The 27,370-nt window shown below is 50.3% G+C and overlaps 3 protein-coding genes across 3 annotated transcripts; 2 read left to right on the top strand and 1 right to left on the bottom strand.

The window, feature by feature from the left end:
• Positions 1-969: 969 nt before the first annotated feature.
• Positions 970-16,338, top strand: sh2b2 (SH2B adaptor protein 2). The gene is made up of 10 exons (XM_084673952.1): positions 970-1,324; positions 7,648-8,423; positions 9,055-9,184; positions 10,809-10,910; positions 11,004-11,095; positions 11,476-11,576; positions 11,769-11,909; positions 13,542-13,747; positions 13,963-14,134; positions 15,670-16,338. Exons 2-10 carry the CDS (start codon positions 7,669-7,671, stop codon positions 15,999-16,001), a joined length of 2,031 nt encoding a protein of 676 aa, XP_084530078.1. The 5' UTR covers positions 970-1,324; positions 7,648-7,668; the 3' UTR covers positions 16,002-16,338.
• A 3,081-nt stretch (positions 16,339-19,419) lies between these two features.
• On the bottom strand, positions 19,420-21,312 carry LOC146257999 (uncharacterized). The gene has a single exon (XM_084673949.1). It carries the CDS (start codon positions 21,238-21,240, stop codon positions 19,993-19,995), a length of 1,248 nt encoding a protein of 415 aa, XP_084530075.1. The 5' UTR covers positions 21,241-21,312; the 3' UTR covers positions 19,420-19,992.
• An 82-nt stretch (positions 21,313-21,394) lies between these two features.
• On the top strand, positions 21,395-27,047 carry bud23 (BUD23 rRNA methyltransferase and ribosome maturation factor). Its single transcript, XM_084673950.1, has 12 exons — positions 21,395-21,737; positions 21,954-21,991; positions 22,193-22,288; positions 22,379-22,461; positions 22,708-22,804; positions 23,989-24,085; positions 24,261-24,311; positions 24,630-24,715; positions 24,815-24,860; positions 25,137-25,198; positions 26,373-26,462; positions 26,641-27,047. Exons 1-12 carry the CDS (start codon positions 21,690-21,692, stop codon positions 26,693-26,695), a joined length of 849 nt encoding a protein of 282 aa, XP_084530076.1. The 5' UTR covers positions 21,395-21,689; the 3' UTR covers positions 26,696-27,047.
• Positions 27,048-27,370: the final 323 nt, after the last annotated feature.

The raw sequence follows: 27,370 nt of genomic DNA, 5'->3' as shown, positions 1-27,370 counted from the left end.
TCTATATAATGACAACCAGCTCATTCCAAACGTAGATTATCTCACCATCGACCATAATGCGCCCAGGGAGCCCCAGCTGGTCCCATGTCCCTCAGCCCCAGCTGGTCCCTCAGCCCCAGATGGTCCCATGTCCCTGAGCCCCAGCTGGTCCCATGTCCCTCAGCCCCAGATGGTCCCATGTCCCTCAGCCCCAGATGGTCCCTGAGCCCCAGATGGTCCCATGTCCCTGAGCCCCAGCTGGTCCCATGTCCCTCAGCCCCAGATGGTCCCATGTCCCTGAGCCCCAGATGGTCCCATGTCCCTCAGCCCCAGATGGTCCCATGTCCCTGAGCCCCAGATGGTCCCATGTCCCTCAGCCCCAGCTAGTCCCATGTCCCTGAGCCAGTCCCGGTACGCGGAGCATCATGGGATCCTAGATCTGACGCCTCAGGTGATGTCATAGGCTGTCCCGTAACCATCTACCAATCAGCAAATCCACTCACGTCACATGCACACGTTTCAGTGCATCGCTGGTACCCCAGGTTGACATTATCTACATTGAGTTCTACATTGTGTGTGTGGATGTGTTTATTCTAGATGTTAAGTAATTTTCAAAAGATGTGCAGTATCAGAACAACAGTGATCGAAAGTGCATGAGGCTTATTCACTCACTGGTCAATGGCATTACTGTGTGTGTGTGTGTTTGCACAGTATGCACTTTGTGTATGTGCATGTGTGGCAGCCTGACACCATTCTTCTAGTACTGTGGGTCCTATCTCAGTGTCAGGGACTGTTTGTATGTGTGTGTGTGTGTGTGGAGGGGGCGGTTGTCATTAAGGCAGTCTGACAACAAGTACCCAGTTAAATCCAGTTAAATGAAACTCTTTCAGTCATCAAATATTGCTTCAATAGCGGCACGCCCTCGCAGACTCGCTCTCGAGCTGCTTCATAAAGACGCCGGTTATCTTCAGGCGAGTCCGGGATATTCACTCCGTTGTTTCACATAATAAATCCGTCACTCTCCCAGGTGGAGGCTGGCCTGGCAGGATTCGGTGCGGCTCCTTTAAGGTCGGAAGGCAGAGGCTGTTAAACAGATCTGAGACACGCGCAGCAGCACCGCCCCCGAGTGAGAGAGCTGTCTGTGGACTCCGACACCGAGCTGGGATGGAAATCGTGTAGGTTTGCTCGTGGAGTCTTTATGGAAAGATAACGATGTGAGGAGAAATACCGGCCGCTACTGTCCTTGAGCAGACCGTAAACCACAACAAAACGGTTTTCCTCGCTGACATCAACCGTAGCGTCATGCAGCGAGTCGGACGGTGAGGTGAGCGCTGCTGCGTTTGAGGTAATTCTCTCTTTTTTAAAGCTTTTTAAATAGGGCGATGCTTGATTTAGACAATTAATTATTGGCCTATGTACCGGTTTGGTCTGGGCATCCAGACATTTTGATGCCATAGTTCGCCAGTCACACCGTTTTCACGGGAACAGCTGTGTGTTCCAGGTGCTGAAGGATAGCTTGTGTTTTCGGTGTCTGTCCGTGTTCGTTCGCCAGCGCGGTCGGTGCTGAAACGCATTCTACATTTGTAACAAAAACCCGTCCTGCTACACAGCTACAAAACAACGGGAATTACGCTCGTGAAGCAGCAGGGATGTTCACTTTTAGATGCGGTAGGATCAGACGGATGCTACACTTTGCATGGATTGGGGGTCGCGGTAAGGGGCTTTTCCGTTAATCCATTTACTGGCCTAGTGTGTGTGTGTGTGTTTCTGGTTTGTAAAAACAACGACCTGCATTTACCGAACTCCGCTTGCTCATTCGTTCGCCATATCTGAAGGGTACCGTATAGTCCCATTGGCCAGGCTTCCATTGAAGCTTTCTGGTATACGGTGCAGACCAAACCATTCAGAAGATGCACCGCTGTCAAGACCGGCCATTGAGGACGAAGATGCCTAGATGCCATCGACACATTATCATTCGTTAGAATTTAGTTGCGATGCGTTGGGTCTAGCTGTGTTCATTTACACGAACAGAGCGAACGGATTCGGTTGGGCAACTGTTTAAGGGCTTTTCTGGTTCACCAGCAAATAACCTTGTCAATTGAATTAATCTTGTAAATAACATGTGATAAGAAAACCATTCACATACATTTGGTTCGTGTCAGCCTACCCACGACTTGATTATGTCAGGGTTACAAAAACAAAAGTGTTACTGATGTCAGGTAGCAGGTCGTTGGCATGGCTATACCAGGGTATTTCTTAACAGACGGAACCCTCTCGGTCCTCCGCGTTGTTTGGCCATCTGTAAAATAATTTAGTTAGTGGGTGAGAGACAGGAAACGGAACTGAGCCGTGGAATGCGAGTCTCCCACGCGCTCCATCTTTTATCACTGGTAGCCATATGGAGCCCTTCGCTCGTGCAATATTTACGCTAGATCCGTTTGTCTCTGCGCGCCTGTCCATGGAGCACATGCTGATTAGCCCGGTGTGTTTAGTATGCGCACGGTACCGTGTGGCTTCTTCTAATGTGTGCGTCTTATTTATTGTTCAACATCGTTAGAGATGGCTGTAGGCCTCTCCGCAAGTAGGTGTACAATTAATAGCTCCAGTTCTTTGGCGCCAGCATTAGGCCTCGACGGTTTAATAAATGGTGCATTGTGGATGTGAGGGTATAAGAGTGTGGTTCCCGGCCTGGATCCTTATCACAGATGACATCTGTCTGACTCAGCATGTTGTCAGCATACCTCTCCTGCTGTGTAGCTGTCTACAACCTCCGACTCCTCACTAGGCTGAACTGACCCCAGATCAGTTTATCCACCCACTTCCTGGTCAGTTAGGATCAAGTCAAATAATCTGCCTCCAGATCTGTCTGTGGGAGCTGGTTTTTCCCTGCTGCATTCTTGTATCTGGTGGTTGGATGAAAGGCAGTAGAAGGTGGAGTTATCTGGGGTCAGAGGTCAGTGGGGGTCTGAGAGCAGGTGGGAGATGACCCTTGACCTCTGAGCTCCGAGCTGGCCTTGTTAAGCTCTCTCCTCAGTAGTGGGTACACCATGGCAAATGTCGTTTTTTTCCAGAAAAAAAGGTTTGAAAGGTTGAAAATATATTTACGAAAAATAGGTTTGAAACTCTATTGTACATTGCTCTGCTCTGCTTTAATCTTTAGTTTTAGGCGTATCTGTTCTCCTCTCGTCTCCTCCCCTCTCCTCTCGTCCCCTCTCCTCTCTCCTCCCCTCTCCTTTCACTGTGTGTGAAAAAAAGTTTTTAAAAAGGTTGAAAAAACATTTTCTAAAAAAGTTTCTAAAAATATTTTCTAAAAAAAGTTTCTAAAAATATTTTCTACAAAAAGTTTCACAAAAATGTTTTTTGTCATGTCTGTTTATTTATGTTTCGAAGTCACTCACTCTCTCACTCCCTCTCTCATTAACACCAAACACATACACAAGCACTCACACAAACACTTGCCTGTAGACTGGCCACCCTAATTCCAGTTTGCATGTGTGTGTGCTTGCGTGTTTCTTGAAGTATGCTATCCATACGGTATACATGTCTATCTGTTCCTGTGTAACAGAATGTACACATGACTGAACTAGGCTAATCTTAGAAAGCATGACTAGGCCAACCCTCCCTAAGATGGAGAGACACTGTCTCTCACTCAGAGAGAGGGAGAGAGAGTGCTCTTAGCGGAGGGACACACAGCAACCCATCTGGACTATTTCTTAGAGTGTCATGAAATCAGGGAAAACCTGAGTGTAATGTGACCAGCCTTAACATTTTGCCTTCTATTTATTATATGTATTGTCCATTTCGCTGTGTACTATTCACTTTAGTTATTTTTGTCTTGATTTTGTATAGATTTTGTTGTCACTGTGTCTTACACATTATTATTTTCTGTTCTGCACTATTATGACTGGTGTTACTGTATAGTTGTGTTATAAATGTTGGCACTTTTTTTTCATCTGAGCGTTTTGTTGTTGCCACATATTTCAAACAATACTGGCTGTCGTTCCTTTTTGACTGGTATTGTTGATGGATAGTTATCTGTTGTTGTGCCTCTAGCTTTGGCAATACAGTTGTAGTGACTGTCATGGTAATAAAGCTGAATGAAATTGAGAGAGAGAGAGAGAAACTATCTCACTCAGAGAGAGGGAGAGAGAAAAACTATCTCACTCAGAGAGAGAAAAACTATCTCACTCAGAGAGAGGGAGAGAGTATGAGAAACGGGGAGAGAAGGAGAGAGAGGGGTGAGAAGAAGAGAGAGGGAAGAGAAGGAGAGAGAGGGGAGAGAAGGAGAGAGAGAGGGAAGAGAAGGAGAGAGAGGGAGAGAAGGAGAGAGAGAGGGAGAGAAGGAGAGAGAGGGGAGAGAAGGAGAGAGAGGGAGAGAAGGACAGAGAGGGGTGAGAAGGAGAGAGAGGGGAGAGAAGGAGAGAGAGGGGTGGGAAGGAGAGAGAGGGGTGAGAAGGAGAGAAAGGGGAGAGAGAGGGGAGAGAAGGAGAGAGAGGGAGAGAAGGAGAGAGAGGGGAGAGGGGAGAGAAGGAGAGAGAGGGGTGAGAAGGAGAGAGAGGGGAGAGAAGGAGAGAGAGGGAGAGAAGGAGAGAGAGGGGTGAGAAGGAGAGAGAGGGGAGAGAAGGAGAGAGAGGGGTGAGAAGGAGAGAGAGGGGTGAGACGGAGAGAACTATGTTGTGTGTGTGTGTATATGTGTCCGTGTTGGAGAAAGCACTCACAATATGGGTTGAGTATGAACAGTGTGTATGACACAAACACAGTATACATGATTCCTATTAGACCAGACAGCTGCTTTGTTATTGGTTAAAGACCCCTATACTACATCTCTTTTCCTCCTCTCTCTCATTTCCTCCTCTGTGTGTGAGTGTATGTGTGCGTGCGTGTGTGTGTGTGTGTGAGTGAGAGTGTGTGTCTCTAGTGAAAGAGGGGTCCTCCAGCCTGATGTGTTTTACAGAGCAGATTTCTCCCCCAGTAATCCGCCATCACTGCCTCCTCCCTGCCTACCCTCTAACCCAGGGTTGGGGAACCTTTTTTCTGCAAAGGGCCATTTGGATATTTATAAAATCATTCGGGGGCCGTACAGAGTAACCCTTATCAACTTAAAAATGTGCCTGCTATATTTGGTCAAACATTTAATTAACTCACCCCTAATGTGATGGCTGGAACTGCTGGAACTCTTTGTGAAGTTTGTGATGTTAGCTGACACGGATGCAGCCTGCTTTGACTGGGGGTGCAGTGAACATTTCTGGGGGGGTATCATGATTACGCACTGGGATCGTATTATTTGTTATATTGCTACCATTTTTGAGACTGCTTATCGATCCGAGTATTAATCAAGCGCGGAGCCAGACGTTGTAAACATTAGGGGCTTAAGCCAAACCAACAACGTATTCTGGGTTTGATTTGCTAGAAAGGAATTCCACACTCAATGCGAGCGCGCAGAGCGTGTACATTGGTACGCAACGCTGCGCGCCTCCACATATTAAAATAGTGCTGCTGCCAATGAATAATGCACCTAATAATATGGTTCCTGCAGTGCCACGGCGGGCCGGACTGGATGATGTCGTGTGCGGCCCGCGGGCCGGACGTTCCCCACCCTGCTCTAACCCTAAACTACACTCACTGGTACTGATACTGGAAGGGGAGGATCAGGCCCCACTAAGATAGGAAAACAAACATGTGTGTGTGTGTAGGCATGTCTCCTAGTGTGTGTGTGTGTGTGTGTGTAGGCATGTTTCCTAGTGTGTGTGTGTGTGTGTGTGTAGGCATGTTTCCTAGTGTGTGTGTGTGTGTGTGTGTGTGTAGGCATGTCTCCTAGTGTGTGTGTGTGTGTGTAGGCATGTCTCCTAGTGTGTGTGTGTGTGTAGGCATGTCTCCTAGTGTGTGTGTGTGTGTAGGCATGTCTCCTAGTGTGTGTGTGCGTGTGTGTGTAGGCATGTCTCCTAGTGTGTGTGTGTGTGTGTAGGCATGTCTCCTGCATCTCCTCCCCTCCTCTCATCACTCTCTTCTGTATGTCTGATGGACCTACACACTCACACATGAACACACACACCCGCCCCCACACACACACACACTAACTGATTGTTGTAGCAGCTGGCCCATGGAGGACAAACATAACCCTTCTCTCTCCTCACACATTGTCTCTCTCCCTCCTCTCTCTCTCCTCTCTCTTTTCTCTCTCCCCCTCCTCTCCCCCCTCCTCTCTCTCCCCCTCTTCCTTCTCTCTCCCTGAAGAAGAGGTTAAAAGGTTTTAAAGCAGGAGAGAGAAAGAGTGTGCGTGTGGGGGTGACAATACATATGACAGAGGAGAAGGGAGAAACCGAGGAAGAGGGGAGAGGAAGAGGAGACGGTGTCACACACACTCTCTCTCTTACCTCAAAACCCACGGCCTCAAAACCTCTTCACTTCCTGCCTCCAATGGCTTAAGTTTCATGCTGACCTGGTGTGTGTGTTTAGAAAGAGTGAGTGTGTGTGTGTTTAGAGAAAGGCTGTGTGTGTTCAGAGTGTGTGTGTGTTCAGAGAGAGGATGTGTCCGGTATCCTTGAAAATCACACATCGTTTTGTTAGTGTAAGGGTGTGGGGGTAAGACGCCTTCTCTGGGTTATTGTGTTGCTGCAAGAGAGAGAGATGGAGAGATGGAGGGAGAGAGGGATAGATGGAGAGATGGAGGGAGAGAGATGGAGGGATGGAGAGAGGGAGGGACAGAGGGAGAGAGAGAGATGGAGGGAGAGAGATGGAGAGAGATGGAGGGAGAGAGAGATGGAGAAAGGGAGAGAGAGATGGAGGGAGATAGAAAGAGATGGAGAGAGGAAGAGAGAGATGAAGGGAGAGAGATGGAGAGAGGAAGAGAGAGAGAACTCAGTCTGGTTCTCATGTCTAACAGGACGGGGTTTAGTGTTTAGTGTCTGTGCTGGATGGTCATGGGGCACTAAGCTGGTCTGACAAGATGACCAATCCTCATGTTTTTTTAAATGACAATAAAGCTGCTTGAGTTTGTGTGTGTGTGTGTGTGTGTGTGTAGCCTGTAGAAGTGTGTCTCTGGGTAGATCTTGTAGAGAGGAGAGGGGGGAGAGGCAGAGAGAGGGAGGGAGAGAGATAGGGGGAGGGAGAGAGACAGACGGAGGGGGAGGGAGAGACAGAGAGGGAGGGTAGGGAGAGAAAGAGACAAAGAGGGAGGGAGAGACAGAGAGGGAGGGAGAGAGACAGGGAGGGAAGGAGGGAGAAAGACAGGGAGGGAGGGAGAGAGACAGGGAGGGAGAGAGATAGGGGAGGGAGAGAGATAGGGGAGGTAGAGACAGAGAGGGAGGGAGGGGGAGAGAGGGACGAAAGGGGAGAGGGATGGAGAGGGAGCCAAGACTCAGACCAAGACTCCTGTCTCTGGCCTCTATTTTGGGAAATAGCACACACATGCTCTCAGTGGCTCATCAACGCGCACACACACACACACACACACACACAGGGATGCTTGTTACTGTTGTCATCCTAAATGTAACACACATACATCATTCACAAGTACAATAACCTCCTTCCTCCCTCTGTCTCTCCCTCCCCCTCCTTCTCTTACTCCCTCCTTCCCTTCTTTCTCCCTCCTCTCCTTCCCTCCTTCTCTCTCTTTCTTCTTCCTTCCCCCCTCTCTCCCACTGTCCTTCCACCTCCCCCTCCCTCCAGGTGAGTTGGCATGGCCCAGTGATGAACGGAGTGGTGCCGGGTGTGGTGGAGCTCTCCTCCCCTTCCTCCTCCTCCTCCTGCCCGCTCCCGGACTGGAGGGAGTTCTGTGAGTTCCATGCCCGTGCCTGCGCCGCAGACTTCGCCCACAAGTTCCAACGCTTCCTGTCCGAGAACCCCTGCTACGACGCCCCCGGGGCCGACGCCAGCTTCTCCCAGCACTTCGCCCGCCACTTCCTGGAGTGCTTCTCCTCGGTGCTCGCCCAGGCAAGGGAGAGCCAGCTTGCATCCGGCGAGGAGGGCCCGGGCGGCGCGCCCAAGTACAGCATCGTCCCCTTCCTGGGGATCCAGGGTTGCCAGCTACCTTACGGCCTGGAGCTCTACCAGCGCCGCCAGGACGCTAACGCCTCCAGCGAGTCCCTGGACAGCATGGACAGCGGGGGGGGAGGGGCCTCCGCCCGCCCCCCGCCCCCACACAAGGTGTCTGTGCTGGGGCAGTCGCGCAGCTCTGAGGACGTGTCTCTGGGACACCCCAAGGCCCGTTTCAAGAAGGGCTTCTCTCTCAGGAACATGAGTCTGTGCGTGGTGGACGGAGTGAAGGAGATGTGGCAGCGGAGGGCCTCCCCAGAGCAGGACCCCCCGGGGGGGCAGCGCAGGAACGGAGGTATGGGGGTGGGCGAGGCCCCCGGGGAGAGGTGGGCCCAGAAGCTGAGGCTCCCCAGAGGAGCGCAGGGACACCGGGCAGAGCTGCTGGAGGTGCAGAGGGAGGGGGTGCTCAGGTACGTCACTTGCTGTCGGGCTAGCCTGGCTATGCTAATTCTGTAACACTGCTGGCCTAGCCTGGCTATGCTAATTCTGTAACACTGCTGGCCTAGCCTGGCTATGCTAACTCTGTAACACTGCTGGGCTAGCCTGGCTATGCTAACTCTGTAACACTGCTGGGCTAGCCTGGCTATGCTAACTCTGTAACACTGCAAGCCTAGCCTGGCTATGTTAACTCTGTAACACTGCTGGGCTAGCCTGGCTATGCTAACTCTATGTTAACTCTGTAACACTGCTGGGCTAGCCTGGCTATGCTAACTGGTGGGCTAGCCTGGCTATGCTAACTCTGTAACACTGCAAGCCTAGCCTGGCTATGTTAACTCTGTAACACTGCTGGGCTAGCCTGGCTATGCTAACTCTATGTTAACTCTGTAACACTGCTGGGCTAGCCTGGCTATGCTAACTCTATTACACTGCAAGCCTTGCCTGGCTATGCTAACTCTGTAACACTGCTGGCTTATCCTGGCTATGCTAAGTCATAACACTGCTGGGCTAGCCTGGCTATGCTAACTCTGTAACACTCTCTGGGCCAGCCTTGCTAAGCTAGCTACTGGGCTACCCTGGCTGAGATAACTGGTGTGTGTTCAGGTACATGGTAGCTGATGACACCAGCTGCATGGGCGCCACCCAGTGGCAGAAATGTCGCCTGCTGCTGAGGAAGACCAGGAAAGAGGAAGGAGGGGAAAAGTTCCTTCTGGAGTTCTACGTTCCTCCCAAGGTAGGGACACACACAGGGACACGTACACACACCAGTGTTTCCCACAGAATGTGATTATATTTTTGGCAGTAGGCAGGCGTGGAGCCAGACGATGTAAACATATGGGCTGTCAGATGCATTGATTCAGAGCGTGCACGGAGAGAGAGGGCTATAAGCAAATCAGCATTGAATACTTTAACACCACCGAATTCGTTGATTTTGAATTCACCTCTTTGAAATAAAAATATGAATTAATTTAATTGTAAAAAGAAATTCAGATAAAAAAAATATTGGTTCGTAAATTCAGGTTGCTCAAATTCTAATGATGAAAGTCAGATTTAAAAATGTTTTGTCAAAAAAATTCAGATTGCAACATCCGAAATACCAAGGATAGATAAGGCAAACAAGCCTGAATGTAATTGAACCATCTCACTTCTCCGAAAAGGGTCCAACTGCTTGCCTCTGACCGAGGGTCAGCCCTAACCCGGACCCCAGACACCCTGATGAAGAATTATTAACACACTGTTGTAATCATGACGAAGGAGAAAACAATCATGGTACTATATAACTGATGTGAAACCACTAAATCACCTTTGTGCATTTATATGATGTATTATTTTATATTATTGAAAAATCACCTTTGTGCATTTATACGCTATATTATTCTATAGTATGGATAACCAGATGCAATTGAGTAGATGTATTGAAAAGTAACATGAAACATAGAAGAAATAAGCCAGACATGGAAGCCCAGATAAGCAGAGTTTGAGAGCCGGAGGAAAACGTATGTGTGTAGGCCTCAACCATAAAAAACTACAAGGCCCAGATAGAGAGAACTACAAGCGACTGAGAACAAATTTATGGATTTGAACTCCAGGTGACCTGAACTACAAGCCTCGCGTGGCCACAGTGTTGGGGAATGGTCAGGCTATGCAAATTCTGTGACAAGGTGACAACATGTACTGTGCCAATGAGAAATCATCAAAATATTGAAGGAAAAATATAAAAGCAAATGTCCGGAGAAAAATTGCAGTCTGATCTCGAGACCATGCTCCCGTTTGTTGGAATCAATCCTCTGTGTTAGATTCGAATAAACACTTTGCATCATACTCTGCTCCCGGTTTCCGTGCTGTTTTGAACTTAGGTTTTGAAACGAACTTAGGAACTTAGACTGAATTTGTGACCCAACAACCCCAGGCACTTCAGGCTCGATTTTTCAACTCAAATTATTTTGGCCCAGATTTTTTCAGTTCAAAGTTTTTGGATCAGAATTTCCCCACTCGAATTTGAGCAGCCTGAATTTGGTTCTAATTGAATTTCTGAAGCTTGAATTTTTTTTTGCGAATTTAGGGCATCTGAATTTTTCTGTTCGAATTTGAGCAACCAGAATTTCCGAACCTTTAATTTTTGGATCTTAATTTTTTGAAATGTTGAAATAAATTGTAAACCAACAAATTCAGTGCTGTTTAAATGTCAATATTAAGTATTCAGTGCCTTTTAAAATTCTAAACATTATATCACTTATTTGCTTCCATAGGCTACACACTCTCATACCCCCACACGCATACACACACTCACAATCATTATGTCCAGTGTGATAAAGGCACACAACCTATTTTTCTTTTGCACTCTGTGTGTGCTCCAGTCCTCGAAGCCCAAGGTGAGCATCCCCCTTACAGCCATTGTGGAGGTGAGGACCACCATGCCTCTGGAGATGCCAGATAAAGACAACACCTTCGTCCTGAAGGTAGGAACCACACACACACACATAGTCACACACACACATACACACACACACACACACAGTCACACACACATCCCTGTGTGTGTTCTGGGTCAGGTGGAGAACGGAGGGGAGTTCATCCTGGAGACCATCGACTCCCTGCAGAAGAACTCGTGGGTGGCCGACATCCAGGACTGCATGGATCCAGGGTACCAGTATAGTGTATATACTGTATATACACACCTACATCCAGGGTACCAGTATAGTGTATATACTGTATATACACACCTACATCCAGGGTACCAGTATAGTGTATATACTGTATATACACACCTACATCCAGGGTACCAGTATAGTGTATATACTGTATATACACACCTACATCCAGGGTACCAGTATAGTGTATATACTGTATATACACACCTACATCCAGGGTACCAGCATAGTGTATATACTGTATATACACACCTACATCCAGGGTACCAGTATAGTGTACTATAGGAGGACACAGATGTCCAGATCTTCTGACAGGCAGTGTGTGTGCGTGTGGTGTGTGTGTGCATGTGGTGTGTGTGTGCGTGTGTGTCAGGGACAGTGGAGATGACATCGAGCTGGCCTCCTGTCCTCATGGTCAGGCTTCGAGAGAGTTCTCCATGGTGTCCTCCTGTAGCTGTGAGCTACTGTCAGAGGGTGAGTGTGTGTGTGTATTTATATATGTGTGTGTGTATGTACATGTGTTCATGTGTGTGTATGATTATGTTTGTGTTGTATAAATGTGTGTGTGTGACTGCATCACTCTAAACCTAACATACATGAGACCAAACTGATGTAGTACTAAATGTCAAGTGTTTTCTTGTGTGTGTGTGTGTGTGTGTGTGTCAGGTACCCACCGTGCCTCAGAGCGGTCCTGTGGGCCAGCAGTAGTAGAGCTCTACAGCGCCCCCTCAGTCCGCTGCAGGGACTTCACCCAGCACCCCTCCCACCTGCTGCTGGAGCACTTCCTGTTGTCCCCCGACACGCTGGGTAGGTAGCACACTCTTCCTGTTGTCCCCCGACACGCTGGGTAGGTAGCACACACTTCCTGTTGTCCCCCGACACGCTGGGTAGGTAGCACACACTTCCTGTTGTCCCCCGACACGCTGGGTAGGTAGCACACACTTCCTGTTGTCCCCCGACACGCTGGGTAGGTAGCACACACACACCAGGGTTCTACATTCACTTTTTTGATCAGCGGCCAATGTGGCTGGTAACTTTCTAAATTTACCAGCCAATCAGAATTTCCACTAGCCAAATTTATTCTGGTGAAAATAAGAACAATTATGAGTTTCACTGAATGCATTTGATAGCATTTGACAGAAGTGTGATGCAAGGGTATGTGAAATCACCAACACGTGACTAAGTAAGGACACGATTTATTGTAAATGGCTAGAACGTCCATTTGCGTCATGAGATCGACTCCTGCCCATGTATTTACAGAAACGTTTTTGTCCTAAGCAGGCATTAATTAAACCAACCTAATAGACTCTTTAATAAGAATAGTGTATTTACATTACAGAAGACTGTGTCAGTAAGCAACATAATTTTTCTTTTGTGTAGACTACATGCGGCAATCCTTACAAAACATGACAACATTTTCATTGTCAAACACAAGCCATTTCCGACCTGTCACCCATTTGGTATTACATTTTATTTTCTTTGTTTCTCTAGTGCTATCAATATCCTCATCCCCTGCCTCGTTCCTCTTCTCGCCGCCAGAACTTTGTCCTAACTACCGCCGCACTAAGTTAACTTTTTACTTTACTACTCTAGCTAGCTCTTATGACCTCCTATGATCCGCTAGCTCTTATTACCTCCTATGATCCGCTAGCTGTTATGACCTCCTATGATCCGCTAGCTCTTATGACCTCCTATGATCCGCTGTGCTTTGTTTGACTCCTTCCTTGTGTCTTCTGGTGAACGCTCCGTTCGTTTCCACGGTTTCTCGCGCTGGTTTCACTTCAAACAGCGCGCAGCCAATGGGCGTATAAAACGTTATCATGAAGCATTGTGTTCATGGGAAACTTAACTTTGGGAAGTACTGCAAGGGGGATAAATGACCGAGAACCATGCCGAGAACAGCCTTATGTATCATTCATGTATCACCGGCCAAACTGGCTAATGAGGTTTTATTAACACCCGCCAAAATGAATTTAACCCGCATTTGGCGGGTTGGCGGGTGTTAATTTCGAACCCTGACACACCTGTCTACATGTTAATTCATTCATCATTTGTGTGTGTGTGTCTCTATATTACATTTACATTTAGTCATTTAGCACACACTTATCCAGAGCGACTTACAGTAAGTACATACTACAATTTTACATTTTAGTCATTTAGCAGACGCTCTTATCCAGAGCGACTTACAGTAAGTACAGGGACATTTCCCCCGAGGCAAGTAGGGTGAAGTGCCTTGCCCAAGGACACACCGTCATTTGGCACGGCGGGGAATCGATCCGGCAACCTTCTGATTACTAGCTCGACTCCCTCACCGCTCAGCCATCTGACTCCCTACTCCCATACTAGTACTATATATATTCGTCCATGCTTGCATGTGTGTGTATGTGTCTGTGTGTGTCTCTGTGTGTGTGTGTGAATGTGTGTCTGTGTGTGTACCAGGCGTCCCAGGTGAGGCGGGGGATGGGGGGGATGGCGCCCCCAGCATGGCAGGGTTGCCATGGTTTCACGGCACGCTGTCCAGGGTGCGTGCCGCCCAGCTGGTGCTGGCGGGCGGGACCAGGAGCCACGGACTGTTTGTGATTCGTCAGAGCGAGACACGACCCGGAGAGTACGTCCTCACCTTCAACTTCCAGGGGAAGGCCAAGGTGAGGTCACTGCAGACAGGAAGTCAGGCATCCAGACAGGAAGTTAGATGTCCAAGTTCTTCTGGTGTCTTGATGTTTGGTGGCACTGAGAGTTTGACCTCTCTCTCTCCCTCTCTGTCCCTCTCTCTTCTTTCTCTTTCTCTCTCCCTTCTCTCTATCTTTCTCCCTCTGTCTATATTCCGCTCGCCCCCTCCCTCACTCCCTCCCTCCTGCAGCACTTGCGTCTGTCGGTGAATGAGAGTGGTCAGTGCCATGTGCACCACCTGTGGTTCCACACGGTGACAGACATGCTGCGACACTTCCACACCCACCCCATCCCTCTAGAGTCTGGAGGCTCTGCACACGTCACCCTGCGCAGCTACGTACAGGTGCAGCGACTGCCTACAGGTAATACACACACACCCGTAACACACACATACACACACATACACACACATACACACACATACACACACATGCACGCCATGACTGACTGACTGGCTGGCTGACTGGTGTGTTGATGGAATCAAGATTTCTCTCCCTGAACCTGCACTGTCTCCATCCTATAATACTACACTCCTGTAGTGTAATCCTGCCCCCACCCTGCACCCATCCTGCCCCCACCCTGCACCCATCCTGCACCCACCCTGCACCCATCCTGCCCCCACCCTGCCCCCACCCTGCACCCATCCTGCACCCATCCTGCACCCATCCTGCCCCCACCCTGCACCCATCCTGCCCCCACCCTGCACCCATCCTGCACCCATCCTGCACCCATCCTGCCCCCACCATGCACCCATCCTGCCCCCACCCTGCCCCCACCCTGCACCCATCCTGCACCCATCCTGCACCCATCCTGCCCCCACCCTGCACCCACCCTGCACCCATCCTGCACCCATCCTGCACCCATCCTGCCCCCACCCTGCACCCATCCTGCCCCCACCCTGCCCCCACCCTGCACCCATCCTGCACCCATCCTGCACCCATCCTGCCCCCACCCTGCCCCCACCCTGCACCCATCCTGCACCCATCCTGCACCCATCCTGCACCCATCCTGCCCCCACCCTGCACCCATCCTGCCCCCACCCTGCCCCCATCCTGCACCCATCCTGCACCCATCCTGCCCCCACCCTGCCCCCATCCTGCCCCCACCCTGCCCCCACCCTGCACCCATCCTGCCCCCATCCTGCCCCCACCCTGCACCCATCCTGCCCCCACCCTGCCCCCACCCTGCACCCATCCTGCACCCATCCTGCACCCATCCTGCCCCCACCCTGCCCCCATCCTGCACCCATCCTGCACCCACCCTGCACCCATCCTGCCCCCACCCTGCACCCATCCTGCCCCCACCCTGCCCCCATCCTGCCCCCACCCTGCCCCCACCCTGCACCCACCCTGCACCCATCCTGCACCCTGGCATCCTATGAAGGGCCTCCTGTCCAGGAGGGGGGGGGGGTGAGGAGAGGAGGGGTGAGGGGGCGAGTACACCACAGGAACAGACCCAGGCCCTAACAGGAACAGACCCAGGCCCTAACAGGAACAGACCCAGGCCCTAACCCAACCTGACTGTCACAAAGACTTCCTCTGTTTCCCTTTGGGCCACTGGCCTACAAACACACACACACACACATTCACACACCCACACACACACTCACTCACACATGCATACACACACACATACATGGACTATGTATTAAAGGTGTTGGAATGTATATGTTCAAACCAAACATATGAAAAGACTCTTTAAATAAACCTGGAGAATATGTACTTTAACCACTTGTGAATAGTTTGATTCCAGTTCAGTGGAAAATCTGAAATGAAAACATATTTTGTCCCAAACATGACGGAGGACTGTGTGGGGGCGGGGCTTCATTTCTGCCTCCTACAGAGAGTTCAGTCTCTGTTGTTCTTCGTCTCCCACCCTCCCCCCCCCCCCCCCCCAGATGTGAACGTTCCTCCGCTCCCCACCCCATCCAGCCGTCCGGACCCCCCCCAGCCCAGCCTCCACCTGCCCGGAGGCCCCCAGCCAGCAGGGCCCCTTCCTGATGGCCCCCTCTCCTCCTCCTCCTCCTCCTCCTCCCCCACCACCCTGCCTGGCCTCTCCCACACCGAGCCAGGCAGCGCAGGAGTGGGAGGAGCAGGAGCTGGGTTGACCAGTAGGAGCAACAGCTCAGAGCGTCTGCTGGAGGTCTCTACCGGGGGTTCTGAAGACTACCACGACACAGACGGAACACGCCGGGCCAGAGCCGTGGAGAATCAGTACTCCTTCTACTGAGGCTGGGCAGGGCCACAACCCAGGGCTCTCATTGGCCAAGAAACAGGAAGTGGATTTACAGCACCTGGAACCCAGGGGCCAGAGATGGATCACCAGTTGTTGTTTTGTTTATTTGTTGTTGGGAGGAGTTTCCCGATTTTCCACACCAAGGAGGAAGTGAGACTTGTGGATCAGGAAGCGGTCAGCCCTCCTCCTGCTGAACTTCACCCTCTATCTCAGCTGACCTGGGGACATGGGAGGAGGACATGACACATGATTAGGTGGAGAGGTAGAAAGCGGAGGAAGGGTAAAGAGAGGCCCCTCCTCTATAGAGAGAGAGGGGGGGGTAGAGAGAGGAGGGGAGGATAGAGAGAGTAGGGGGAGGATAGAGAGAGTAGGGGGATGATAGAGAGAGGGGGGGTAGAGAGAGGGGGTAGAGAGAGTAGGGGGATGATAGAGAGAGGGGGGGTAGAGAGAGTAGGGGGATGATAGAGAGAGAGAGGGGGTAGAGAGAGTAGGGGGGATGATAGAGAGAGAGGGGGTAGAGAGAGTAGGGGGATGATAGAGAGAGAGAGGGGGTAGAGAGAGTAGGGGGGATGATAGAGAGAGAGAGGGGGTAGAGAGAGTAGGGGGATGATAGAGAGAGGGGGGGTAGAGAGAGTAGGGGGATGATAGAGAGAGGGGGGGTAGAGAGAGTAGGGGGATGATAGAGAGAGGGGGGGTAGAGAGAGTAGGGGGATGATAGAGAGAGAGAGGGGGTAGAGAGAGTAGGGGGATGATAGAGAGAGGGGGGGTAGAGAGAGTAGGGGGATGATAGAGAGAGGGGTGGTAGAGAGAGTAGGGGGATGATAGAGAGAAGGGGTAGAGAGAGTAGGAGGATGATAGAGAGAGGGGGGGTAGAGAGAGTAGGGGGATGATAGAGAGAGGGGGGGTAGAGAGAGTAGGGGGATGATAGAGAGAGGGGGGGTAGAGAGAGTAGGGGGATGATAGAGAGAAGGGGTAGAGAGAGTAGGGGGATGATAGAGAGAGAAGGGGTAGAGAGAGTAGGGGGATGATAGAGAGAGGGGTGGTAGAGAGAGTAGGGGGATGATAGAGAGAGGGGGGGTAGAGAGAGTAGGGGGATGATAGAGAGAAGGGGTAGAGAGAGTAGGGGGATGGTAAAGACAGGAGGGAGAGAGCAAGAAAAAGAGGAAGCGACCCACTGTAATTCACATGGGTTTGATTCTTTTCACTACACCACTTCCTGTCAGCCCTACCCACTTCCTGTCGGCCCTACCCACTTCCTGTCGGCCCTACCCACAATTCCCTTGGACAGACTGTCCGTCCTGTGATCATGACCCCAGATAAGGGTTTCCTGTCCAGGAGTCCTGGGACTTGTAGAGCAGCTTCCTCCTTCCCAGGAGCCTGAGGGGGATGGACACCAACAGGAACGGCTTCAACACTGTAGGAAGATCCACATCTTCCAAGGTGGAGAGCCTCCAGGTCCTAGTGCCTGCCCCCTAGCCCTCTGAGAGACCCTGTTCCCCATCCTGGCAGAGTGGGTGTCTCACCCCTTAGTATGAATAACACCTTGGTGTCTTGTTAGTGGTGTGGCTGGTTGAAGATGTGTTTCAGAGACATGTCTGTTTATTACCCATGAGCCTGTGCTTCTTCTGCTGAGGTAAACACTTCCTGAACTCTGACATGGGTCCAGCTGTGGATAACTGGAAGTAGGACGGAGGATGGTGACATTATCTACATTTGGCTTCTACGAGGATTCACGTCTGCATAGTCGGTTGTCACTTTGTAGAACTTCACGTTAGGTTAAAAATATTTTTGATGATGAAATGTGCGATAACTTGGTTTTATGACTGTTTGTATATTTAGTGTGTTAGAGGAGCAAAATGTATCCGCTGTTAGCTTCTAGCTAATTCAAGGTTCCGTTGCTATGGGTGACGAGTTACCGCTGGCCCCATGAAATCGGAACTTCCGCATTGTCATGACGTCGTTGTCATGACATCATCGTCTCAACCTTACCATGTTCCCCCCAGGTGTGGACCTGGACATATCAACAACACTTCCACTCACATTCGTGGAAACAACCAAACCCAAAGAAACAGGGAGGTGATGTTGGTGATGTAAGACCTGTAGATTCACCTGGAGCAGAAACCATGTCTGTTACGCCAACCGCCCTAGAAAGTATCTAGATGGGTTTTCCTTCTTTACCCGGTGTGCTTGTGTGTGTGTGACTCCCCTCTAGGTGTGGTGTATTAGCTCTGAGTGTGTGTGAGATGGCTGCTGCAGTCGTGGGGCTGGGGGCCTGAGGGCCTGGGGGCCTGAGGGCCAGATTAGAGGGCTTTAGTCCATGAGCTCTTCTGCAGTTCTCTGGAGAGGCCAGGTGATCCCTGATATGTTTGGTGGGCTGTTTTAGGGGTGAGGTACATCTCTCTCTCTCTCTCTAGGGGTGAGGTAGTGGGTGAGGGAAATATCTCTCTCAAGGGGTGAGGTAGTGGGTGAGGTAAATATCTCTCTCTCTAGGGGTGAGGTAGTGGATGAGGTAAATCTCTCTCTCTCTCTCTAGGGGTGAGATAGTGGATGAGGTAAATCTCTCTCTCTCTCTCTAGGGGTGAGATAGTGGATGAGGTAAATCTCTCCAGCCCCTCACCAGACACCGCTGCAGGGTGACCAGAGATCGTCTCTATAGTAACCCCAAATGTGCCAATTCAAACCGTATTTTTGAATATAATTTATTCCTCAGCCGTTGTTAAAGGCTTATTTATGTCAATGCCTCTTAATGACCTCTCAGACTGCCTGTCCTTCCAGCACTCCCTGTTAGCACGCTAACAGCTACGCTTGCAACACTTCTGTCCTCCGCCTGTCCTTCCAGCACTCCCTGTTAGCACGCTAACAGCTACGCCTGCAACACTTCTGTCCTCCGCCTGTCCTTCCAGCACTCCCTGTTAGCACGCTAACAGCTACGCCTGCAACACTTCTGTCCTCCGCCGCTCACACAACATGTTTCTGTTGTTTGGCAAATTTTTGAAGAGTTTCTGTAATTTTTGTACAAAGTGACGTAAACTTGACATACTACTTTATATTTATGTGAATAAAACCTGAACAAATTGAAAGACTATCCTTGGTTCAAACTATATTGCCTCGTTTGAAAGTTTTTACAGAAATTTGTGTGTGGAGTTGTCAACTGTTAGCAGATCATTTACACTTCAATTCTGTTCTGCCAGTAAGGCAGCATGATGAGGTGGAGTACAGCGCTCCCTAGTGGACTGGAAGGCCTAGTCACCCTCCTTGTCGCAGTTGCTTTGGATAAAAACATCTAAATTAATACCGTTATTGCTTTACATATTAATTATTGCATAAGTGGAACTTGTGCTTGCTGTAGGCCTATTATGCATGCATGGATATCACAACAGTATCAGACAAATCAAAACACCTGCTCTGTTGGTATGTTGGGATATAGAGGTGGTCTTTATTCTTCCTGTACTGGTGTCCAACCACTCGGAGGGTCATGAGGTGGGCTTGTTTCCTTCTGGAGAGTTTCCATACATAACCACCTGTCTTCGAGAAATGGGAGACCAAGGCACTCTTCATATATTGACATTTATATTACATATTGTTTGAGTATCTGGTTGTAATGTCTGGAAAAACTTTTGTACCTCTGAGACTGCTATAGGGCCATCTTTTGTTAACATTTTGACTCCATAGAGGTACACCATACCTGTTTAAATAATCCTGTGAATAAATATATAACTATATAACGATGAAACATAGAAGTAAAACACGTGCTTTCTATGCATGTTTAGGTCAATAGTAGGTGTACAGTCTACCCTAACTTCCTATAGGACTAAAGTGACTAACAGTGCCTACGTACTGGACTCTGGACAACAGGACTCCACACAGGCCAGAACTCTTCCCCCGCAGCACCAGGGATTTGAACCTGCGAGCTCTCGATCAGCAAACATTGTCCCACTGAGCTGAACGGCTTCTGCTCAGGTGTGCCTTGTGTTCCCAGTCCTGCTCACGACCTGAGGCTGAACAGAACACAGCCTCCTGTGGCCAGCAGCATCATCACCGTCATCTCCAGCATCTTCCCCGCCTTCCACTTAGCCACCTTATCCTTCTGCGCTCTCTCCTGCCTCTCCCTCCTCTCCCTCGCCTGCTTCTCTCTCTCCAGCTGTTCCCCGTAGTGAGCTTGGTAAAAGGCGTCAAAGTCAAAGATGGGCTTCCCGCCCGCGCGGGAGAAGCTCCTGGTTGCATGCTCCCGTTGCTGCTGCTGGCCACCTCTGCTGGTTGCCATGGTTTCCTTGGCGGATGGTCTACCGGCGCCCTGGACGTCCGCCTGGCTGAGGATGCCGCGGTCATACTTCCTCCTCAGCGCCACGCTCCCCAGGATCCTGTACGCCTCGCTGATCTGGGAGAAGCGCAGCCCCGCCACCTCGTTTCCAGGGTTCTTGTCCGGGTGGTGGAGGAAGGATTGTTTGTAGTACGCGGTCTTAATCTGGGCCTGTGTGGCGCTGGGAGTCACTCTCAGGAGGTCATAGTACACCGTCTGGCTGTTGTACAGTGGAAGGTGGTCCGGGTCCCCGTTCTTACTCCCGCGGCAGTAGGCTCTCCTGGTGGCGGCTGCTGGGACTGCCGGATGAGGGCGCGACAAGGCCATCCTCAGCCCTGAGCCCTGACCCGTTACTGTGAAGATTACGGTGCTGAAGGCTCTCCGTTGCGGAGACGACCCGAAGGTTTCAGGGTGAACGTTAACCATGACAACACTTCTGTCCTCCCAAGATACCATCCTCCACACCTTCAACCGCGGGACAGGCAACATGCTGTGCCCTGGGTACAGGGGTGGTGCATACTCACTCACCTGAGTACTTAATGTGATTAGAGATTTAACATCCGAGTCCAATGAACAGAAATCACAAGATGTGACACGTGCCTTGTGAGACAGACAGGTCTCGTACACGTCAACGTTGTTACCTTTGCGTCGACAAAGTATCCCGTTACAGTGCTTCCCATCATTGTCCGGCAGAACACAGTCTTTAAAGTTCCTGGTATCAAATTCTCCGGGACCGGGCAGAATGTCCCTCGACACCGGCTGACATTCGCATATCCTCTGACCTGCTACTTCCTCGGAGTTACAGGTCCAAGCGATCGAGGTAGCAGAAACCGTTCCGTGGCATTCGGCGTTGGAGAATGAATGACTTGGAGAGTTTTTCAAAGCTGAAAGGCGGTACGCTACACTTCCTAATCTCCGACTGACCTCAGCCATTTCCCTTAGCTAATATGGTGGCCATCGAAAATGAACAGGGTCCGGAAAGAGAAAGTAACAGCATCCGGTTATATTTTCTCCGAGCCAACGGGAGAACTACTGTACTGAACCGGAAACGCATGAAAACTGTTTTGGTGTAAACAATCGATTATCTAAAATGGGGAGGATTGAAAGTTGCGAAAGAGTTTACACGTAAAATTGAAGGTTTTAGCATTTTTGATGTTGTATTTTGAATACAGTTAACGTTGAATGAATGAGCTCGAAAACCATTTTCTTTCGCCGGTTTCTGTCTTTTTAAATCGACTGTCCCCAGCCGACTCAGGAATATGACGTAACAGTCTAAAACATGTGGGTAGTTCCCTACACTGTACAGCAGGACGTAGTAATATTGTTTAACACTTGGGGTCTAAAATTCACTTTTGTAGGGTTTTAGATTATTTAAAAGAATTATGGCCTCAAGTGGTCGACGTCCTGAACACATGGCCCCGCCTGAAGTGGTATGTAACACATTTAATATAGTTAATTTGACCTCATATTGTTTTGCAATTGACTAGCTGGTTACTATACTAGCAATGATTGGTTGTATTTATAGCTAACGCTAGCTAGTTTTAGCTCAAATCAGTAGCTAATACATTTGTTTACTCAAACGATGACAGCAAAAGTCGAAATGCAGATAAGAAATAATGTGTTGTGTATTTGATCTTACTTTGCAGTACTACAACGAAGAAGAGGCTAAGAAATACTCTCAAAAGTAAGGAAACAATTCCGGAGAACGAATCAAATAATGCTTTAGCTGCATCTTCCTGACGTAATGTTTGTAATGTCTGTTCATGTGGATAAATAATTGACGCGCTAAGCATATGTTCAGGGCGTGTTGAGGTGTGTTTATACGTGTATTAGCACGAGATGTGGATGTAGCGTCTTCTGCACCTCCGTGTTCGATGTTTTTCAGCTCTCGGATGATCGAGATCCAAAGCCAGATGTCCGAGAGAGCCGTGGAGCTACTCAACCTACCCGAGGACCAGCCGTGCTACCTGCTAGATGTGGGGTAGGTGGGCTAGGTGTGGGGTCGTTGCTGAATGAAATAAATGATGTAAATGTGGTTGCGATCAGTGGTGTGGTGTGTGGGTCCCTGCAGATGTGGCTCAGGGCTCAGCGGAGACTTCCTGTCAGAGGAGGGGCACTTCTGGGTGGGCGTGGACATCAGCACAGCCATGTTGGGTGAGTTATGACATAATCACAGCCGTGTTAGGTGAATTATGACCAGACAGACCCTGACAGCCGTCGCTCATGACGGGGGTTTGTAGGCCAGCTTCAAGATCAAGCATGTCCCTTTGGATCAGAGCTAAATAAATAATCATCTAATATCTAATCTAGCAGATGTACTGTAAGATGAAGGGATGGTGGGATCTCCTGATCTGTAGTCAGTCTGTAAGGTGAAGGGATGATGGTGTGTTTGTGATCCAGATGTAGCGCTGGAGAGAGAGGTGGAGGGAGACCTGCTGCTGGGGGACATGGGCGAGGGGATGCCCTTCAGACCGGGAACGTTCGACGGCTGCATCAGGTGAGACCCTGGGGCTGACTGCATCAGGTGAGACCCTGGGGCTGACTGCATCAGGTGAGACCCTGGGGCTGACTGCATCAGGTGAGACCCTGGTGCTGACTGCATCAGGTGAGACCCTGGGGCTGACTGCATTAGGTGAGACCCTGGGGCTGACTGCATCAGGTGAGACCCTGGGGCTGACTGCATCAGGTGAGACCCTGGGGCTGACTGCATCAGGTGAGACCCTGGGGCTGACTGCATCAGGTGAGACCCTGGGGCTGACTGCATTAGGTGAGACCCTGGGGCTGACTGCATCAGGTGAGACCCTGGGGCTGACTGCATCAGGTGAGACCCTGGGGCTGACTGCATCAGGTGAGACCCTGGGGCTGACTGCATCAGGTGAGACCCTGGGGCTGACTGTGGACTGATGTCACGGGTGGTTTGTTCACGGGTGGAAAGTATTCAAAAGAATTAAAGTCTTTAAATCTAAAATGAATATGCTCCAATGATGCATGATGTCCTCAAATGATGAATGGCATTCGCAAATGATGATGACATTATCAGTTGATGAATGAGATTCCTTTAAATGGCTGCTTAAAACTGAATGTAATGCATAAACACCTTTAGCCACTTGTCATTTTTGCTATTTAATTTCCCTGTTCTGTTGTGTTGTCTCAACGTCAACAAAAGGGAAATAAAAATGCAAATGACATGGTACTACAGGAGCATTAAACATTTCAGTCCTGCTCAACTATGAGATACCTGGTGTCTCCTTTGGCATGTTCCATGTTCTTGTTTTGTTCCCCTGTGAATCCTCCTTGGGGAGTGTGAGGGACCAGAGAAGATGCTGTAGAAATAAAAGCTGGTTGTAATCCAGTGTTTCCCTCCTGCAGTATATCGGCTGGTTGTAATCCAGTGTTTCCCTCCTGCAGTATATCGGCTGGTTGTAATCCAGTGTTTCCCTCCTGCAGTATATCGGCTGGTTGTAATCCAGTGTTTCCCTCCTGCAGTATATCGGCTGGTTGTAATCCAGTGTTTCCCTCCTGCAGTATATCGGCTGGTTGTAATCCAGTGTTTCCCTCCTGCAGTATATCGGCTGGTTGTAATCCAGTGTTTCCTTCCTGCAGTATATCGGCTGGTTGTAATCCAGTGTTTCCTTCCTGCAGTATATCGGCTGGTTGTAATCCAGTGTTTCCCTCCTGCAGTATATCGGCCCTGCAGTGGCTCTGCAACGCTGACAAGAAGACCCATAGCCCTCCCAAGAGGATGTACACCTTCTTCAGCACCCTCTACTCCTCCCTGGTGAGCTGGGCTCTCTCTAACCCTCTCTACCACTCCTTTCCACTTTCTGCATCTGTCCATCTCTCTACCTTCATCTCATTCCCTGGGTCTGTGCCTCTCTCTGTCTCTGTTTAGCTGTTGATCACAGTGTTTATCTGTCTGTTGGATGTTCTCATCTCCTGAGTTTTTGTTTCAGGCCAGAGGAGCCCGAGCTGTCTTCCAGCTCTATCCGGAGAACTCTGAACAGGTGCCAGACCAAGTAGCATTTCCACTCAGCTGATACGCTCATCCAAAGCGACATACAAATATACAATATATAAAGTACAGCGTATGTGGTTGTCACGGCGGCAGGGCTGTGTTGTCACGGCAGCAGGGCTGTGTTGTCACGGCAGCAGCGCTGTGTTGTCACGGCAGCAGGGCTGTGTTGTCACGGCAGCAGGGCTGTGTTGTCACGGCAGCAGCGCTGTGTTGTCACGGCAGCAGGGCTGTGTTGTCACGGCAGCAGGGCTGTGTTGTCACGGCAGCAGCGCTGTGTTGTCTCCTGATTAGAGGTTTCTGTCCTCAGCTGGAGCTGATCACCTCCCAGGCCATGAAGGCTGGCTTCAGTGGAGGCATGGTGGTGGACTACCCCAACAGCTCCAAGGCCAAGAAGTGAGTGTGTTCCCCTGTTCACCACCACACAGCAGCAAGGAGTGTTGAGTGAGGCTCTGGGGTGATGTGTGGGGCTGATTGATGTGTGTTTTCTTCCAGGTTCTTCCTGTGTCTGTTTGCTGGCGTGTCCGGGGTCCTTCCCAAGGTAGGGAAACAATCTGTTGTTTAGTTAGTTTTCTTTTGTCACCGCACTATGAGCAGTAATACAGACACACCCTGGAATGTAATGTTGTGCCTTACAGGCACATGATTAAGTTCAACCAAATGGAAAGTATTAGTCAATAACTGATGTGTTTCCATGGTGATTCAGTGTCTGGTGTAACGAGCTCTGGGTTAAACCTGCTGTGTGTTTCCATGGTTATTCAGCCTGTCCGGTGTAACGAGCTCTGGGTTAAACCTGCTGTGTGCTTCTGTGTTTCAGGGTCTGGGCTCAGAGACGGTTGACAGAGGAGTCCCCAGTCAGATCCAGTTCACAGGACAGAGGTACACCGCCTCTACAGCAGAGCGCTGTACAGCAAAGCCCTCTACAGCAGAGCCCTGTACAGCAGAACCCTGTACAGCAGAACCCTCTAAAGCAGTGGCCTCCAGATCCCTTTTAGCCATTATTGTGTAGTGGTTATAGAAGTCTGTGGAGCAGACTGAGGCCTGTTCCATAGAAGTGAGTTTACCGAATAAGCCAGGCTTATGTCAGTTAGTCAGACTCATTTCCAGTGGATTCAGTTCCATAAAGCCAGTTTAATGTATTTCAGATTCAGCTACTATGGCAACTTATGCTGCAAAACTAACCTGGTCCAGCGCAGGCTAACTGTCAGGCTTAGCACATGTTGTTGCTTAACCAGACGTTCCTGTATCACTGACCCAACGGGAAAACGATGATTCATGCTTAAGAATATGGTGCACCTGCAATTCTTGACTACTACAGGCTCCTCCCCCCAGGTCTCTGGTCAGGCAAGCTCCTCCCCCCAGGTCAGGCAGGCTCCTCCCCCCTGGTCTCTGGTCAGGCAGGCTCCTCCCCCCTGGTCTCTGGTCAGGCAGGCTCCTCCCCCCTGGTCTCTGGTCAGGCAGGCTCCTCCCCCCTGGTCCTGGTCTCTGGTCAGGCAGGCTCCTCCCCCCTGGTCAGGCAGGCTCCTCCCCCCTGGTCCTGGTCTCTGGTCAGGCAGGCTCCTCCCCCCTGGTCCTGGTCTCTGGTCAGGCAGGCTCCTCCCCCCTGGTCAGGCAGGCTCCTCCCCCCTGGTCCTGGTCTCTGGTCAGGCAGGCTCCTCCCCCCTGGTCCTGGTCTCTGGTCAGGCAGGCTCCTCCCCCCTGGTCTCTGGTCAGGCAGGCTCCTCCCCCCTGGTCTCTGGTCAGGCAGGCTCCTCCCCCCTGGTCCTGGTCTCTGGTCAGGCAGGCTCCTCCCCCCTGCCCTGGCGAGACTGAATGACCCACAGAAACATGGGTGGCCATCGTTCTGCCTGACTGGAAAAACAAGGCCGGCTGATTTTCCGCCCTCAGACACACAGCGTATCACATGACCCTCCAACAGGGTGACCAGTTGTTCCTCTTCCACCCGCAGGAAAAAGGACCGACTTGCCTGAATTCCTTCCTGTTTATCTGTCCATATCTCTACTTATTGTCTAAAACCACTTGTTGTCATTGTTTTCCTCCACTCTTTGTAAAGATCCCGCTTCAGAAACATGAAGGGCAAGTCTGCCAAGAAAGGAAAAGACTGGATCCTGGAGAAGAAGGAGAGGAGAAGAAGACAGGGCAGGTGTGTACTTCCTGTCTGGCTGTGTATACTTCCTGTCTGGTTGTTACAGAATGACACCCACAGTGTCTCAGACGAGCCGAGTCTCCCCATTGGTTCACAAATGGGGCCTCCGGGCTTGGTGACACAGATGTATTTAATGTATGTTTTCCCTCTCTTTCTCTCCCCCTCTCTCCGTTAGGGAGGTGCGTGCTGACACCAAGTACACAGGTCGCCAGAGGAGGCCTCATTTCTGAAGGCGTGGTCACGTCATCCCCTCCCCCGCCTCTCCCCCCCCCCCCCTTCTCCCTTTCTGGTGGGGAGCAGGGCTGTCCTGCCTGGGGGAGCACAGTGCTGGACCCTGCTCTTCTACTGGACCATGTTGGATCTTTCTGACAGGAAATGAACTGATGAAGTGACTCCACACCACAAGGTTCTCTGTCCAATCAGGCAGTAACCAGGCGGTAACCAGGCAGGAGGCCCACAGCTCTGAGAGAAGCTTCTGTCTGAGAACTACATCATATTCTCTCGCGTGGAGCATTTCAGGCTGCAAATCATATTTAATCTCACTGATGGAAGTTTCTTGTTTACATAAATGCCTGAATAAGATGCTCTTGTGTTTGTTCCTTATTCCCAGAAGGTAGCTAAAAGGTTGACATGGTTTCATTTTTCCAAATAAAGAGTACAGGAGAAGATCAAATGATCAGAAGTGCAGAGGTCCTCTGTGTTTTGGTGGTCAGAGTCGAGGGATGCCCTGTGTTTACAACCCTATTTGTAAAGTAACCACATCTCGCATGTACGGTGAAGCAATACAACAACACTACCATGCAACAATAAAGTCGTCAGCGTGGCCATGTTTCACTGAGCGTTACAGGAAGCGCAAGCAGGAACCCTCATCTTATCACCAGAAAGCTGTTTCACATCTGACGAGT

Source organism: Hypomesus nipponensis, chromosome 15, assembly GCF_054491055.1.
Source record: "Hypomesus nipponensis isolate SF chromosome 15, ASM5449105v1, whole genome shotgun sequence".
In the NCBI taxonomy this organism is placed as follows: Eukaryota; Metazoa; Chordata; class Actinopteri; order Osmeriformes; family Osmeridae; genus Hypomesus; species Hypomesus nipponensis.
This window is presented reverse-complemented; position numbering and strand designations above follow the sequence as displayed.

Excerpts from the sequence above, each read along its gene's own strand:
- sh2b2 (XM_084673952.1), top strand. The coding sequence starts at position 7,669 with ATGAACGGAGTGGTGCCGGGTGTGGTGGAGCTCTCCTCCCCTTCCTCC. Across the intron at positions 9,185-10,808 it reads AGTTCTACGTTCCTCCCAAG|TCCTCGAAGCCCAAGGTGAG; the intron begins GTAGGGACACAC and ends TGTGTGCTCCAG. Across the intron at positions 10,911-11,003 it reads ACAACACCTTCGTCCTGAAG|GTGGAGAACGGAGGGGAGTT; the intron begins GTAGGAACCACA and ends GTTCTGGGTCAG.
- LOC146257999 (XM_084673949.1), bottom strand. The coding sequence starts at position 21,240 with ATGGCTGAGGTCAGTCGGAGATTAGGAAGTGTAGCGTACCGCCTTTCA.
- bud23 (XM_084673950.1), top strand. The coding sequence starts at position 21,690 with ATGGCCTCAAGTGGTCGACGTCCTGAACACATGGCCCCGCCTGAAGTG. Across the intron at positions 24,312-24,629 it reads ATCCGGAGAACTCTGAACAG|CTGGAGCTGATCACCTCCCA; the intron begins GTGCCAGACCAA and ends TTCTGTCCTCAG. Across the intron at positions 24,716-24,814 it reads AACAGCTCCAAGGCCAAGAA|GTTCTTCCTGTGTCTGTTTG; the intron begins GTGAGTGTGTTC and ends GTTTTCTTCCAG.